General features: G+C 32.9%; 1 protein-coding gene across 1 annotated transcript in view; it reads left to right on the plus strand.

Annotated features, from left to right (window-relative positions):
* The first annotated feature begins 6,072 nt into the window (after positions 1-6,072).
* Positions 6,073-15,255, plus strand: part of LOC131691027 (U-scoloptoxin(01)-Er1a) — a 53,397-nt gene continuing 44,214 nt past the window's right edge. Inside the window, exon 1 of the mRNA XM_058977165.1 lies at positions 6,073-6,801. Within this exon, the coding sequence (XP_058833148.1) occupies positions 6,733-6,801 (69 nt within the window). The 5' untranslated portion in view covers positions 6,073-6,732. The remainder of the gene's footprint in view (positions 6,802-15,255) is intronic.

Below are 15,255 nucleotides of genomic sequence, written 5' to 3' on the forward strand. Positions count from 1 at the left end.
AAAGGTAAAAGGTAAAAGGTAAAAGGTAAAAGGTAAAAGGTAAAAGGTAAAAGGTAAAAGGTAAAAGGTAAAAGGTAAAAGGTAAAAGGTAAAAGGTAAAAGGTAAAAGGTAAAAGGTAAAAGGTAAAAGGTAAAAGGTAAAAGGTAAAAGGTAAAAGGTAAAAGGTAAAAGGTAAAAGGTAAAAGGTAAAAGGTAAAAGGTAAAAGGTAAAAGGTAAAAGGTAAAAGGTAAAAGGTAAAAGGTAAAAGGTAAAAGGTAAAAGGTAAAAGGTAAAAGGTAAAAGGTAAAAGGTAAAAGGTAAAAGGTAAAAGGTAAAAGGTAAAAGGTAAAAGGTAAAAGGTAAAAGGTAAAAGGTAAAAGGTAAAAGGTAAAAGGTAAAAGGTAAAAGGTAAAAGGTAAAAGGTAAAAGGTAAAAGGTAAAAGGTAAAAGGTAAAAGGTAAAAGGTAAAAGGTAAAAGGTAAAAGGTAAAAGGTAAAAGGTAAAAGGTAAAAGGTAAAAGGTAAAAGGTAAAAGGTAAAAGGTAAAAGGTAAAAGGTAAAAGGTAAAAGGTAAAAGGTAAAAGGTAAAAGGTAAAAGGTAAAAGGTAAAAGGTAAAAGGTAAAAGGTAAAAGGTAAAAGGTAAAAGGTAAAAGGTAAAAGGTAAAAGGTAAAAGGTAAAAGGTAAAAGGTAAAAGGTAAAAGGTAAAAGGTAAAAGGTAAAAGGTAAAAGGTAAAAGGTAAAAGGTAAAAGGTAAAAGGTAAAAGGTAAAAGGTAAAAGGTAAAAGGTAAAAGGTAAAAGGTAAAAGGTAAAAGGTAAAAGGTAAAAGGTAAAAGGTAAAAGGTAAAAGGTAAAAGGTAAAAGGTAAAAGGTAAAAGGTAAAAGGTAAAAGGTAAAAGGTAAAAGGTAAAAGGTAAAAGGTAAAAGGTAAAAGGTAAAAGGTAAAAGGTAAAAGGTAAAAGGTAAAAGGTAAAAGGTAAAAGGTAAAAGGTAAAAGGTAAAAGGTAAAAGGTAAAAGGTAAAAGGTAAAAGGTAAAAGGTAAAAGGTAAAAGGTAAAAGGTAAAAGGTAAAAGGTAAAAGGTAAAAGGTAAAAGGTAAAAGGTAAAAGATAAAAGGTAAAAGGTAAAAGGTAAAAGGTAAAAGATAAAAGGTAAAAGGTAAAAGGTAAAAGTTAAAAGGTAAAAAAAATGTTAAAAAGTAAAAAGGTTAAAGGATAAAAAGAATGCAGAACGGTAAAAAAGGTAAAAAAATAAAAAAAGGTAAAAAAGGGTAAAAAGTTATAAAAGGTAAAAAATAGAAAGGGTAAATAAAGATAAAAATGGTAGAAAAGGTAAAAAATTTAAAAAGGTAAAAAAAGTAAAAAAAAAAGTAAAGAAAGCTAAGAAAGATAAAAAAAACTTAAAAAGGTAAATTGTGAAAAATAAATGAGAAAAGCAAAGTGGCAAAACAGGAAAGGCTTGAAGGAAAGAGCAAACTTTTTGTTATTGATTGACCAGCTTTTCCCTTAACATTTTCCACTAGCTAAGGATTTGCCCAATCTGCCCATTCCACTACTGGCCGTGATCAAAACCCGAACGAATACCCCGCTAATCTGAAGAAAATGTGCAACGCATTGTTGCGTATAATTATTGTCGCTTTGTCGAATCTAAGACGACACAAAAATTTGGCAATTGCATGCACTGTTCCACTTTTTCGTGTCATGCTGATGCTATGGTGGTGCTCTTCGTGGGTGTCATGGTGCTCAAGTTGGTGTCTACTTCAACGGCACCAGAAGGTAACGCATCGCAGATCAAGTGGGATCAGCTTGGGTTTTTTTTTCTCACCAATGCAACAGTATCGAATCGGTCAAAGGTAGTGACCGATGTGAATTTAATCAGCTTTTCGTACATGACGCGCCGCTTTTTGCAATTTACGATGCCGCATTAGTTCAGTTGGGTTAATAATTTAATTTGCTTGTGCGAACGGAAACTGATCTTTGTAAGTTGGGTTTACTTTATACAGATCCAAGCGTTTGTTCACATTATATGTCCAACCGTTTATAAAACATTTAGTTTCGTCCGATTTTAAAATTGCTACTATTAAATTTGAAATTTTATGCTTTCCCCAATGAACTATTACCAACTTAAAGCCTCTATATTGTTAACGTTCAACCGCGTTCTGCCATGTTTATTTTGGTTGATCAAATAAATGTTTCTTGAATCCATAGAACAATGATAGCATTTTGAATTTAACATTCGTTATATAGGAACCCCGAGCAAAAATATATTTCAAAAAAAAATTGAAGGAAGTGTTGTGTTTTGCGAATTTCAAGATAATTAATTATACCATCGCGAATTTAGCTAAATGGTGTAAATGGTGTATTCGAAGGATATTATTAACGATACCAGTTCGTTCCTCTGACACTGTGTGTTTACTAATTTAACCTTCTAAAAGGGAGATATCTGTTTTGGCCTACTCACTGAAACACTATCCAAAAATTGATCATCAAAATGTTAGAAAAAAAATGTTCTAGACGTCCCGATAGAACATTTCAAAGTTATGTTCAGATTAGAGAGGAGCATCTAAGCTTTCGATTAGTGAGTATTTTAGCGATACTGATTTTTTTGCTTAAATATTTTTTACTAGAGACACCGTGGAGCGGTTGGAGTTCATGACAAATGAGTTTTATACGAAGACGCTGATAGAGGTAGCTCAAACAGATAGCATGAAGATAAGAGTTCTCAAACCCTCAAATTCCTCTGAATGCACTTTTTAACTAAACACAACTTCCTTGGCAAATAAATTATGTGCGTGGAAATCCTGTGAAACTGGCTTAGAGATAACTTCGTCAAAATCGTAAACAACTATTCAGGATGATTTCAGATCAATTTTTAGTTGTTAACAAAGATGTAGACAATTAAATTATCTATCAGATTCTCACTTTTAATGTTGTTCGAATATCTAAAGTACTATCTAGTGGCAGAAATTTGAACTAGTTCCAACATAAAACTTATGTTTCCACGAAAAGATCTTCAAAAAAAAAAAGGTTGCTCTAGACACCCCGAAGGATTATTTTGAAATTGGTTGCAAATGAACGGGGATAGTTCATTCTTTCATATTCAGAAATTTCAGAGATGCTGATTTTTTTTGCTCAAAGTTGTTGAAAAAATACACCGTGTAATAGATATTTCCACAATATTATATTGCACGTAACCAGCTATTAAATCATAGCTTTGATAAATGAGACAGCACAATTGCACCACTAGGTGGATTAAAACAGTTTTTTTTTTGTATAAAATATGTTTAGTTGTCGGTTTCATCTTAGTTAAAATGTTATCATCAAATAATTTATTTTGATATCAATTAAGAATTTGAATCTCGAAGTCAAAACTACTTGCATTTACTCTAACGTCTGCGTTATTCTGAACGAAAGAGATGTACAGGTATACCTCGATAGTACGTACCCTCGTTAGTACGTACCCTCGATAATACGTACCCTCGTTAGTACGTACATTTTGCCTCGATAGTACGTACACCTACCAACAATTTTTTTTGTTTGATTTTGTAATTTTCAACAAAATGCGAAACATTTTATAGAAGTTTCACGAGTTCCATGTTACTTCTGCATACTTTTGAGAGGTTATGTCAAGGGTTCTGTGCTACTCAGAGTAGTTCTGCAAACTCCAGCAAAGTATTCCAAAGTTTAAGTAAACCATAAATGCATCATGAAATTCTACCTAGTATGAAAAGAATCCTACGAGCTTTAGGGACGTCCTACAAGTATCTTGAAAGTCTTATAAAATTTTGGGAGCTTGCTAACTTACAAGGAAATCCTTAGAACTACAGACAATTTGTACGATATTCCTATCATTCATAGTTTTTTTTTGTCAAACATCAGAGAATCTCAATGAGCTTTAAGGATGACAATTCGACGGTTGTATAAAATTTAGGAAAATACTTCAAACTTCAGAGAATTTTCATGCACTCAAACATTTTACATAAACAGCAGAGTGTTCACGGTATTCACTCATCTTTTAGCAAACTCAGGGTAATTCTGCGAACTTCAAAAAAATTTACGATCTTGATCGAAATCTTTAGAACTGCTGGAAAGTTTACGAAATTTCAAGAGTATTTAAAGGATTTATGGAAAAAAAATTCAAACATCAAGGGGTGTCTTCAAGCTTTGCAATATTACTTCAAACAAATAAATTACAACGAACCTCAAGTAAATTTCTAAAACTCATAGTTAACTTCACAAAATTATGAAAGTTTGACCAAAAACTTTTGCATGCTTTATGTACGGTGTCTCACAAGTATCAGAAAAGTATTGCTAACTTCGAAGTAACCGGTAAAATTCAAAGAAATTTTTCTGAAGACCAAAAATGATTTTAGTAACTTTTAAGGTATACTATCTAGAGCAATTATAACACGATTTTTGCTAATTGATTTTCAAATATTATGCACATAAAATATGAGTGCTGTATTCATTACATTCTAGGAGACTAAGTTTTGAATGGAATGGGTAAGATTCGGATCAAGTACGCCCAGCGAATTTGATGGAGACTAATATGACTTACAGATCTGGACAAACACAGCTACACGAGCCTTTTTCCCTCTATACTTCTTTTGTGAAACTTGTGCGAGCAATTAAAGGAAGTATTCAATATATTGGCATGGTTCAAGGATTACGGTATGACAGGGAACTATGCTTTATATATCTTTAAGCTCATATGTTGTCATAAAATATATTTAAAATTTCATCGCCATTGCAAATATATTTAAATATCCGTTTTGCGACCAAAAAAAATAAAGGTATAGAAAAACAATATGTTGTTAATGGCATCGCGCTCGCGGAAATGCTACCAAATTCAAAGAATTTATCAATAACTATCGAATATCTTACGATATTCAAAGGCATCTTATTCCTTTCGGTTTTTTATTACAAATAATAAGTCCGAGGAAATGCTTTTACTTGCCATTTTCAACCATTCTGGTTGTAGCAAACCGTTCTTCTAAAACCAAGTACACAGGGATTGAACAGTTTATCACTAATATGGGGATTAATTCAGTGATAAATCTTATTGTTGTAAGTTTTCATGCAATATTAAACAAAAAAAGTAATATTTTGAAATTTATTTTTGTGATTCGATAGTACGTACGTTTCGATAGTACGTACACTAAATTAAGCGAAGGTGTACGTACTATCGAGGTATACCTGTAGCAAAAGTTTGAGGACTGTCGTTCTTGTTGTCACCTGAAAGTGTTCCAATGAAGGTCTCATCAATTCGTCTGTTGTAAACGCCGTCTGCCGGTCACCCCCAGCACTTTTCCTTGTAGTAGTGTGTAGACCTCTTGTACTTAGTAGCACTCGATAAATTTGTACTGTATAGTTGCCACTGGTTCTACATACTACTATTGCGAAATTCTCATCATATATCTCTATAATACTTTATTAGTGCATCAACCTTTCCAAAAGTACACTTATCAATGGCCACTTAAGAGCATTAAATTCAAAACATCTCAACTTGATAGCACCTTCTCGCATATACTCATCTTCAAGCCAGAACCATTCTACCGAACGCTTTCCGAATCTTCGTCGGAAAACTCAAAACGCCCGAACCAGTAGTGCTTTCGCGATGTTGGAAAACTCCACCGCGTGGGAGCCCACATCAGCGGACGGACGTTGGCGTGGGGTATTAGTGTATAAATTCCTTCGCTGTGGCATGCTGCCTGTTCATTCGATCTGCCAATCGCGCCGGGGATGGTTTATATACTATTGTTGAATAGTTGTTGAAACAGAACTCAAGCGTTTGTAACATTAGCCGGTTTAGTTTCCAACAATATTTATATTACGTGAGGTTAACTCTTGTCCCAAGAGGGCCATCGGTTCAATCAATAGTAACCGGTAAATGCGTTCGAGGTTCGGTGAATGGGTTGAAAATTGGACCTCGCAATCAATAGGACTCGCTTTTGGTGCCAGTGGCTGCCACAAAACAAAACAAAAACACCCCTATCCTGTGGTAGTGCATTGGAACAGAAAATTAGTGAATGTGTGAAGTAGTTGAAGATTTTTCTGTGCCACAACCGACACTAGCAAGTCGGAATCGATTAACGCCGCTGAGATACCCTACCCGTTGTATTTTGAGATGAAAATTGTGCAAATGAGATGCTGATTGGATCGCACCAAGTTAGCTCATCATTAGCTGCAGTATAATCCATCGAAGTAATAACTACACACAAAAACGCATTGTCGGCGGCTGGCGGGAACTAAACCCAAGTGTAAAAGAAGCAGAAAAAAAAGTATTGTGAAGATTGTACGCTGAAGAGCCGGTTTCAACAAGCCCCGGCAAACGAAATAGTAAATAGTTTAAAGTTGAAGTTTAATTATTACATAAATTTCTTACGTGGAGACTCGTACGCGCGAGTAAGTGAGAAACGGGCGTATGCAACATTTGGGATGAACTAAACGAACAACTAGCGAATCGGAGTGAATTTGAAGCGTGCCTCGTTGGCTCAATTCCACTTCAAGTGCCCATCATTGGAGGCTGTGGCTTCCTGTTTATTTGGACTGCTGGTACAGTGACAGAGTGAACTAGTCTGTGGTCGGATATTATAGTGCTGAAGTGGAGTGTGACTAACTGGATTCCCGTGAGGTGGAAGGTCTTCGTTGACAGTGTAACGGATCCGCCTATCGCTGTTCGCGTCGAGGGGAAAATTGAACCCAGCGTTTCTTTTTCCGGACGTGATTTACGATAGTAGACTGGGCTGCACAATGTGGAAATATATTGCCGTTTTGGTAGCGTTTGGAGTATGCTTGCTACGGAATCATCAAATCAGTGGGGTAATGTTATATTTTGTTTTGCATGATATTTTCTAAATCAATGTTCATATTTTCCGATAGTCAATACAAGTAGAATTTTATGGGGACATCAATACAAGTAGAATATTATGGGGCTCTATTCAACCTAATTTTGAACATCGTTTACTTAAACTAGTTTGAAAGAATTATTAGTAGAAAGAGCTGAAATCGCATAGGTGAAATTTGGATTAGCAGTGGATCTTTTTTCCTGTTATTTGTTCAAAGCCGTCTGAAGACCACTCGGGACCCCTGGGTACTATTGAACTAAGGAACCCCTATAATTGAAAAGGCATAAACAGATGTAAAATTCTGATACCACCCTCAGACACTAAAATTTGTGCCAAATCGACCAACAATGATCTGGTTCAAGTTTTCACGGGAAAAATTATCATGATATTTAAGAAAAAATATATAGGCCAAAAATTATTGTTATGCGCTCTACAAAATGACATTTTATAGAAGTGATGTTTGACCGATTGTGCCACAGAGTCCAAAATATCAATACACAAATTCTTTCCAAGTACGAGAGGGAGCTATAAATCGATCACGATACCTATCTGCCATCATGTGCCATTATATCATAACCAAAGTGTTAACAGTTATAATTCTTTCTTATACTTAAAATAGTACATTAGTCAAACCTCACATTAATATAACGCTAATAACTTTTTTGGATTTACATCATTTTTGTTCAATCTTGGGAATAAAATTTCTAATAAAAATCTTAAGAAGGGGGTAAGGGTTTCAGCGTGAGAAAAAATGGGTGCGCGACGCTTGGCATACATACGTTAGGCATAATGGACGATTGGCATAATTCACAAAAATATAAAAATAATCGCAAGGCTTTCGTTATTATAGAGATTTCGCTTGTTTTTGTCAGATTGGTAAAAAGGACGCTTTGCTATACCATACCTTCGCATAACTTTAGCGAAATATTTAACCCTTGCAAGTGTAGTTTTTTTTCTATTTTTTCTGAAGACGAGACGAAGAAAATATCCCCTCATTTAAGTTAACAGTTTTAGTACAAGCACATTTCAAGCCTCTTAGACTTATTACTAATACAGTTGCATCCAAATATTAAAAAAAAAAACAAAATAATTAACAGACATTAAGTTTTGGATCCTATGGATACTGGCAGTGTCATGTATAGGATCAACATTAGGCTACGGATTCTGCGTTTGTGACGATACCTTTTTCGTTTCCGTAACTCGTCACAGTACAGGATTAAACTTTCTCTCATATCAAAGAGTTTCTGTAGTTATATTTGTGATGGCCTCGAGAATACAATCATTATGCTTAATAATATGGGCGACAATCAATATAGAACCAGCAATATTCGTATATTGGTTGAATGAATAATAAAATGCATCATTCTTTCTTTTATGAACTGTTCTTCAAGGTTATATATTTTCTTCTTGGACAATTTCATCTTGCATGCATGAAAAACCAAGTTAACCCGTACATGCCCAACTTTTTTCTAGTGTTCATCGAGTTCAAGAAACGTGAAAAACCCGCTTTGAAAGATATTTCTTTCGTAGTGCTGGAAGCTGCTCAATATTTACCTACCGGTGCTCAACACAATTCTCCTAGAAAATTTTCAATATTCTATATGCTAGGAAAGATAGTGGAAGACGGTCCAAATTGATACGTTTTATCAGTTTTTAACAATAATGGAAAATAATGAAGATATATCAAAATTTCATGTATCAACCCTAACTGTAAATATCTCTGGTAATACTGCTCCAGTAGAGCTATATCAGACTAATAGCAATAACTTTAGTTCTAAGTACTAATAGTACCAGTTACTGGTCTTACTTGTTTTTTTGAGTGGATTCTACCTAAATCAAATGTTTTAGCAGTTTAAAAACATTGTTGATCACAAAAACTATGGGCATGATGGGGTTGATGTGTGGTATTCATGCCCTAATACAAAATAGACCGATTTTAAACAAGAGTATTAAGCATATTTTAGAGATGTGCAATTTGTTTATTCGTTTATTCGATGTGCATTTGTTCTGCATCTTTTATTTGAGTTAAGATTTTTTGAGGCATTTACAATAGAATAAAATGTTGATCGAGTTCTATCAGCTTCCAGATTAATTCTACAACATCAAAAAATTTCAAACATTTGCGCTCTTACCACCCGAGACTGTCACCACCAAAAAGTTATTTTCATAAAGGATACTTCAACATGATAATTTATGCCTAACGTCCATTATGCCTAACGTATATTGTGCCTACCGTCCATTATGCCTAACGTATGTATGCCAAACTTCCGTATGCCTAACGTATTTATGCCTAATGGGGTACACCCAGAAAAAACCCTTTTTGGCAAAATTTGGGTGAAGCGACATAACATTCTGTAATTTTTCTATGCAAAAATGTCGACAAATGGCGACTCGAAGACGAAGCGTTTTGTAGAACGTCTCTGGAAAAACACGATTTGGGGATTTACCTGCCATTCAGAAACTACTTAGCCGATTTTTTTTAAACTTTGCACACAGATCAGGGTGGGACAAAAATTAGATCCTGCTCCGAGCAACTTTTTGGGTAAAATTTGGGTCCTAAACCAATCGTGTAAATTCTTAGCTCGATCGGTGAAACTATATTTTGGCGCTCACGGTTTAAAGTTTATATGGAAATTCGCATGGTAAAATTGGTTTTCACTGAATAATTCCTCCAGAAGTCTCCCATTACCTGCAAAAAATAAATCGATATGTGGTTTTAGAAAGAATTTAGATCTACAAATCTATCTCCCGTATTTTTTTACCTAGATTTAAAAACTAAAGTTTTTCTGATCCCTTATGTCAATAGCAAGCGGCGTACGCAAGATTTTTTTTTTCTATATTTTGATTTTACGCGAAATGGTGAAAATTCAAGTGAAAAACCGATTTAATCCACCTATCAGTGAGATGAGACATTTCTTACATATAAAATATATAAAATGAAGAAACTGAATAAAATATATTAACTGGGATAAAATAACAATTTAATAAAATGATTAAAATAAATAATAGGAATAAAACCAAAAAAATTATTGAATTAATAAGATAAATAATATGAATAATGAGGAATTCCACGAAGATCCGTCCGAAAATCTTTAAAATCGTGACCGACCATCTTAGATTCCAATGAAACTTTACACGTTTCACCGTCATGCAAGACTAAATATTTTCCACAGGTAATAAGATTATTTTGACTCAAGAGCAACTTTTGAAAAGGGCGTAAACGTTTCTACGTGTATGAATTTCAAAATGTTTTTTGTTCGATTACTGTATTTTATACAGCAAAACTATCTGAGAACGAGTTACAGGGAATGAATACTTCTGTCTGAAAAAAATATACACTGAAAAAAATGTTGCGTCATTTTTCAAAAAAAAACAAAAATTTATGATAAAAATTTAAATTGCGAAAAAACCCATTTTTTTAATTTTTTTATATTTTGTTACCAAAAACCTAAAGAGAAAACAAACATTTTGATTGTGATTGCATGATGGAGAAAAAATCGGTAAAAAAGTTTTCCTAACAATAACTTCGTACATGCTTTTAAATTTCATACTAATAGACATACAAAATTGTAATTCTATTACAGAATATAATTCTAAGCACCATTTAAAATCAAAATGCATTTAACAAAAATCTTCCAAAATGCGATAGTTTTCGAGATATTTGAAATTTTGCTCCTTCAAAAACAATTAATTCGTGTAATTATGCTCTTTTTAAAAGTTATTCGCGAGACCCCATCAAAAATGTCAAAAATTTAATGTTTATCGTTTTAAAGACGTAAAAGCAACTTTTTAGTGTATTTGGATCCTGAAGAAGCTTTCAATAAAAAAGTTTTCCTAACAACAACTTTTGACATTTTTTTATAATTCTTACTATTTGCAGTCAAAAATACAATTTTCTTTTTGAATATGATTCTGAACGCCATTTTAAATCGAAATGCTCTTAACAAAAATTTTCTAAATGTAGTAGTTCTCGAGATATTTTAACTTTTGTTTTAACAACACAATTATTTTGTTTTATTACGACCTTTTCATAAGTTAGTCGCGTTTCTCCATCAACGATAATAGGTTTTTCAAAAGGCCCGTAAACTTTCCTGCAACTTTCTCTTTAACATCAAGGCGATATTGTGAAACATTTTAAAAAAAATGTCAAAAGTTGTTGTTAGGAAAACTTTTTTATTGAAAGCTTCTCCATGATCCAAATACACTAAAAAGGTTGCTTTTACGTCTTTAAAACGATAAACATTAAATTTTTGACATTTTTGATGGGGTAACGCGAATAACTTTTAAAAAGAGCATAATTACACGAATTAATTGTTTTTGAAGCAGCAAAATTTCAAATATCTCGAAAACTATCGCATTTTGGAAGATTTTTGTTAAATGCATTTTGATTTTAAATGGTGCTTAGAATTATATTCTGTAATAGAATAATTACAATTTTGTATGTCTATTAGTATGAAATTTAAAAACATGTACGAAGTTATTGTTAGGAAAACTTTTTTACCGTTTTTGTCTCCATCATGCAATCACAATCAAAATGTTTCTTTTCTCTTTAGATTTTTGGTAACAAAATATAAAAAATTAAAAAAATGGGTTTTTTCGCAATTTAAATTTTTATCATAAATTTTAGTTTTTTTGAAAAATGACACAACATTTTTTTCAGTGTATATTTTTTTCGGACAGAAGTATTCATTCCCTGTCACTTGTTCTCAGATAGTTTTGCTGTATAAAATACAGTAATCGAACAAAAAAAATTTGAAATTCAAACGCGTAGAAAGGTTTATGCCCCTTTTTGAAAAATTACTCTTGTATCAAAATATATTCTGTAATAGAATAATTGCCAGAGAATATCATGGAGATCCATACAGCGAACACACCTGCAAAGTTTCGTTCGAATCGACGATGGTCATATTTTGCGGTCGGCCGGTTTCTCATGGAATCCCTCTAATATGGATAAAATTAACCTTTTCATACCTAATATTTTTCAAGCACATATATGGTTCCAAAACCGTTTTTCTTAAAAATATTACAGTACAGAAACACGAAAAACCTATTATGATCAAGAAAGACGCTTATCTAGCAGTGTGAAAAGCTGCTCAATTTTTACATACCGATCCTTAATACAGATCTCCTGCATAGTTCAATAGTTCGATTGGACAGAAGAGATAGCAGTTTACATTGATAAAATTTATCATTTTTCAACAGTATTTGAAGACAACGAAGATATATCAAAATATAATTTTTCACCGATTATTGTATCTGACAGCACAACTCTAGTGAAATCCAATCAGAACAATTGAAATAACTTCAGTTCTACGGATATTTCTTGTAACTATTAGCGCCCAAATTAACGGTGATAGTCACAATTATTAGTTTTACTTTTTTGTGAGAAAATCTTCTGTAACTTCAAAGTTATAGCAGTTTGAAAACGTGGTTGTTCATAAATAACAGAGTATGCAGAGGGTTAATAAAATCAATAAAATGAATAGAATGAATAAAATAAACTGTTGGTGATAGAAACGAGACTGCTGAGTTTGTGAAGACTTTATTGAAGAATTACAAATTTCTACAACGAAGAGAAACTTTGTAGGTTAGGGTTCTTGGAATAAGGGACTATTGTACTCACTGTAGTAGCCCTTCACTATCACGCAACAATTCAATCAGCGAAATAAAGTGCTTATTCGTAGAAACCTTTGTAAATATTTTTTTTTAAATTAGTTTAAGTTAGGCTAAGTAGATATTTCAATTGTACGTGTCCTGATGTTTAAATTAATAAATTTAGGTTAAGTTTTCCTAAAGCCTTTTACTGCCGTTCTACGCCCAATTGTCCTATGTTGCAAAACTGGCAACTGAGAAAAACGCGATTGAAGATGAAAATTGTATTAGTCATCTGGAGGGATACGGTGTAACAAATAAAGCTTTATTGTCCAAAATTACGTTCATGGCAATCGTTTTCAATATAATCAGTCCAGTTTTTTATTATAGAGATTCAATCAACGTTAGTTTTTAAGAAAAATGTTAAGTGGGACTGTTATACCGAGAAATCGAGCGGAAACCGGAAAGTTCTACGCATATCAGTCCCATAACCATCTATGTAAATGATGCTCATAACTCATTTTTTTTACAAAAGTGTATGTCGTGAGTTTTTCTGTTACTCGGGAGATTTGTTGCTTTATCAAAATTGGAAATAGGGTAAAGTACCTATTTTTACTCTATTTAGAAGGGTACCTCACAAGATCATTGATTACTCTGCCTACACTCGATGGAGTGCATTAATTTGGCCTTCACAACCTTGCTTCGTTCTTAAGAACCAATCTAATAACACAAATGACCTAAAAACGATGAAATGCTAGTGTTTGATCGCAACTAAAGTTCCAATCGAGTGCTCCAATTGTCGCCCTACCATTTGATCCAATTTGTTGAATAAAGATAGCAAACGCTGCACTAACCAACGGCTTCAAATGGGTAGCGTGATAATAGAAACATTGCGAAAATAGGCTCATTATCCTAGACGCGTTCGCCATGTTATGCAAGCGACGATAGTAATGAAGAGCTTTACAGGATTCTTCTCACTGCTGTGATTAATATTGCCACTGCCATCTCTTTTTTAATGATCCTGTATTTTTTCATCGATTTTTTCAGTGCCCGACATCTAGCGTAATGTACTTCTTAACTAAACGCTACGTAATTATTTTTTCATTGCGCACTTTTTTGGGATTTTTGTTACTGGGACAATTATACGTAGAATATCACCAATGGGACAAACAGACTTGGTATTTTTTCACGAAGTCTTCGAACAAACTTTATGATTTGGATGTGTTTTCTGAAAATATACATCAAAAAGGACTGTTTGATTAAAAAAAGTGAAAATGACCAAAAAGCAACATGGGACAATTATGCGTAGAACGGCAGTTTAACTTTACCGTAGGTCCTATTTTAGAGCAAATTCATGTTTAATTCGACTGTATTTAGTTTAACGTAATTAATTCTTACCGAGTAAAAGTAGAGATAGTTGTACAGCGGAATGTAGTAATAAATTTGTAGGTTTAAGTAAGAATAACAAATTTTAACAATTCGCCTCGCGCAATGGATTTTTTATATCTGAAGCTTCATCACACCGGTGTGACCTTTTGGTAGTCGATCATCCTGTCAATCGTTGGGTAGGACTGGCGTTCGCGATCGTCTCGAAGCAGGGATGTGCACGGCGCGGTGATCGATGTTGCGTAACTAATATAAACAAAACGAAAAAAGTGATAAAATGAATAAAAATGTTTTCTTTCTATATATTTTATTACTTTTTTTCATTTTGTTTGCTCTTAAACAATAAAATAATAGAAATGAAAAAAATCAGTGATATTAAAAAGTAATAGAATTAATAGAATAAATTAAATTGTGTCTAAACAATGTTCTAGAAGACATGAATAAAATGAATGACTGAACAAAATTAGTCAGATTATTAAAAGAATAAAATATGTGAACCCGATAAATAATATAAAAATGCATAACACGAAAAAAGGGAATAAAATAAATTAAATGAATCATACGAATAAGATGCATGAGATAATAATCTGATCGGAATGCATACAAAGAATAAAATAAATACAATAGATAAAATGAGGTCAAATAAACAAAATGAATCAAAAGACTGCTAAATGAAAAAAAAATCATTAAAATGAAAGTTAAATATTTAAAATGAAAAAATAAACAAAACGAATATAGTCCATGAAATGAATGATCTGGAAAAAATGAATAAGTAGAATAAAATTTAAAAAAGTTAGTTAAATGTAGTAAATGAATAAAACGAATTCCAAAACCATGCTTTCAGAATATTCTGAAGTGTTTGTGAAAATCCCATTGCAAAGAGCGCGTTTTTGTTCTTCTTTTCTTGACGGCGTTTTAAGATTATCTGGTGTTTCTACTTTACTGATGAGCTTTATCGAAAATGACTAATCATCATGAAATCTAGAAATTATGAATTTGTCTTGGAATTAAAAGATGTATTTTTGGTCACAGATATCTGAAAAATGATTTTTGTACAGAATAGAATTTTCAGGTCCAGTATTTTACCGCGTAATTGGAAATGGGGAACTGAGATAAGGCCTCCTGTAAATAGTATTCATTTTCATTGAAGTATTTAGAAAAGAGTGTCAAGTATCAAGGATATGTTGGCAATTATATTATTGTCGATGGCACAAAAGCCGTACATTCAGTCAATTACAATGCAGTCTCTTTTCGCCCATTCTCATCACTTGAGAATTTTCGTTCGGAATTCTCGTTCTGGAGATATGGGTTTATGAGTCCTACACAAAACAATACCATGACAAAGGAATGGTTAAAACTACCAGAATAAGTATTTAAATTCATCGAAAAGCCAGTGACCATTGAAAGTATCCCTGGACTGCTTTTGAGACACGAACATTCTTGAAATTAC

This window comes from Topomyia yanbarensis, chromosome 3, assembly GCF_030247195.1.
Source record: "Topomyia yanbarensis strain Yona2022 chromosome 3, ASM3024719v1, whole genome shotgun sequence".
Lineage (NCBI taxonomy): Eukaryota > Metazoa > Arthropoda > Insecta > Diptera > Culicidae > Topomyia > Topomyia yanbarensis.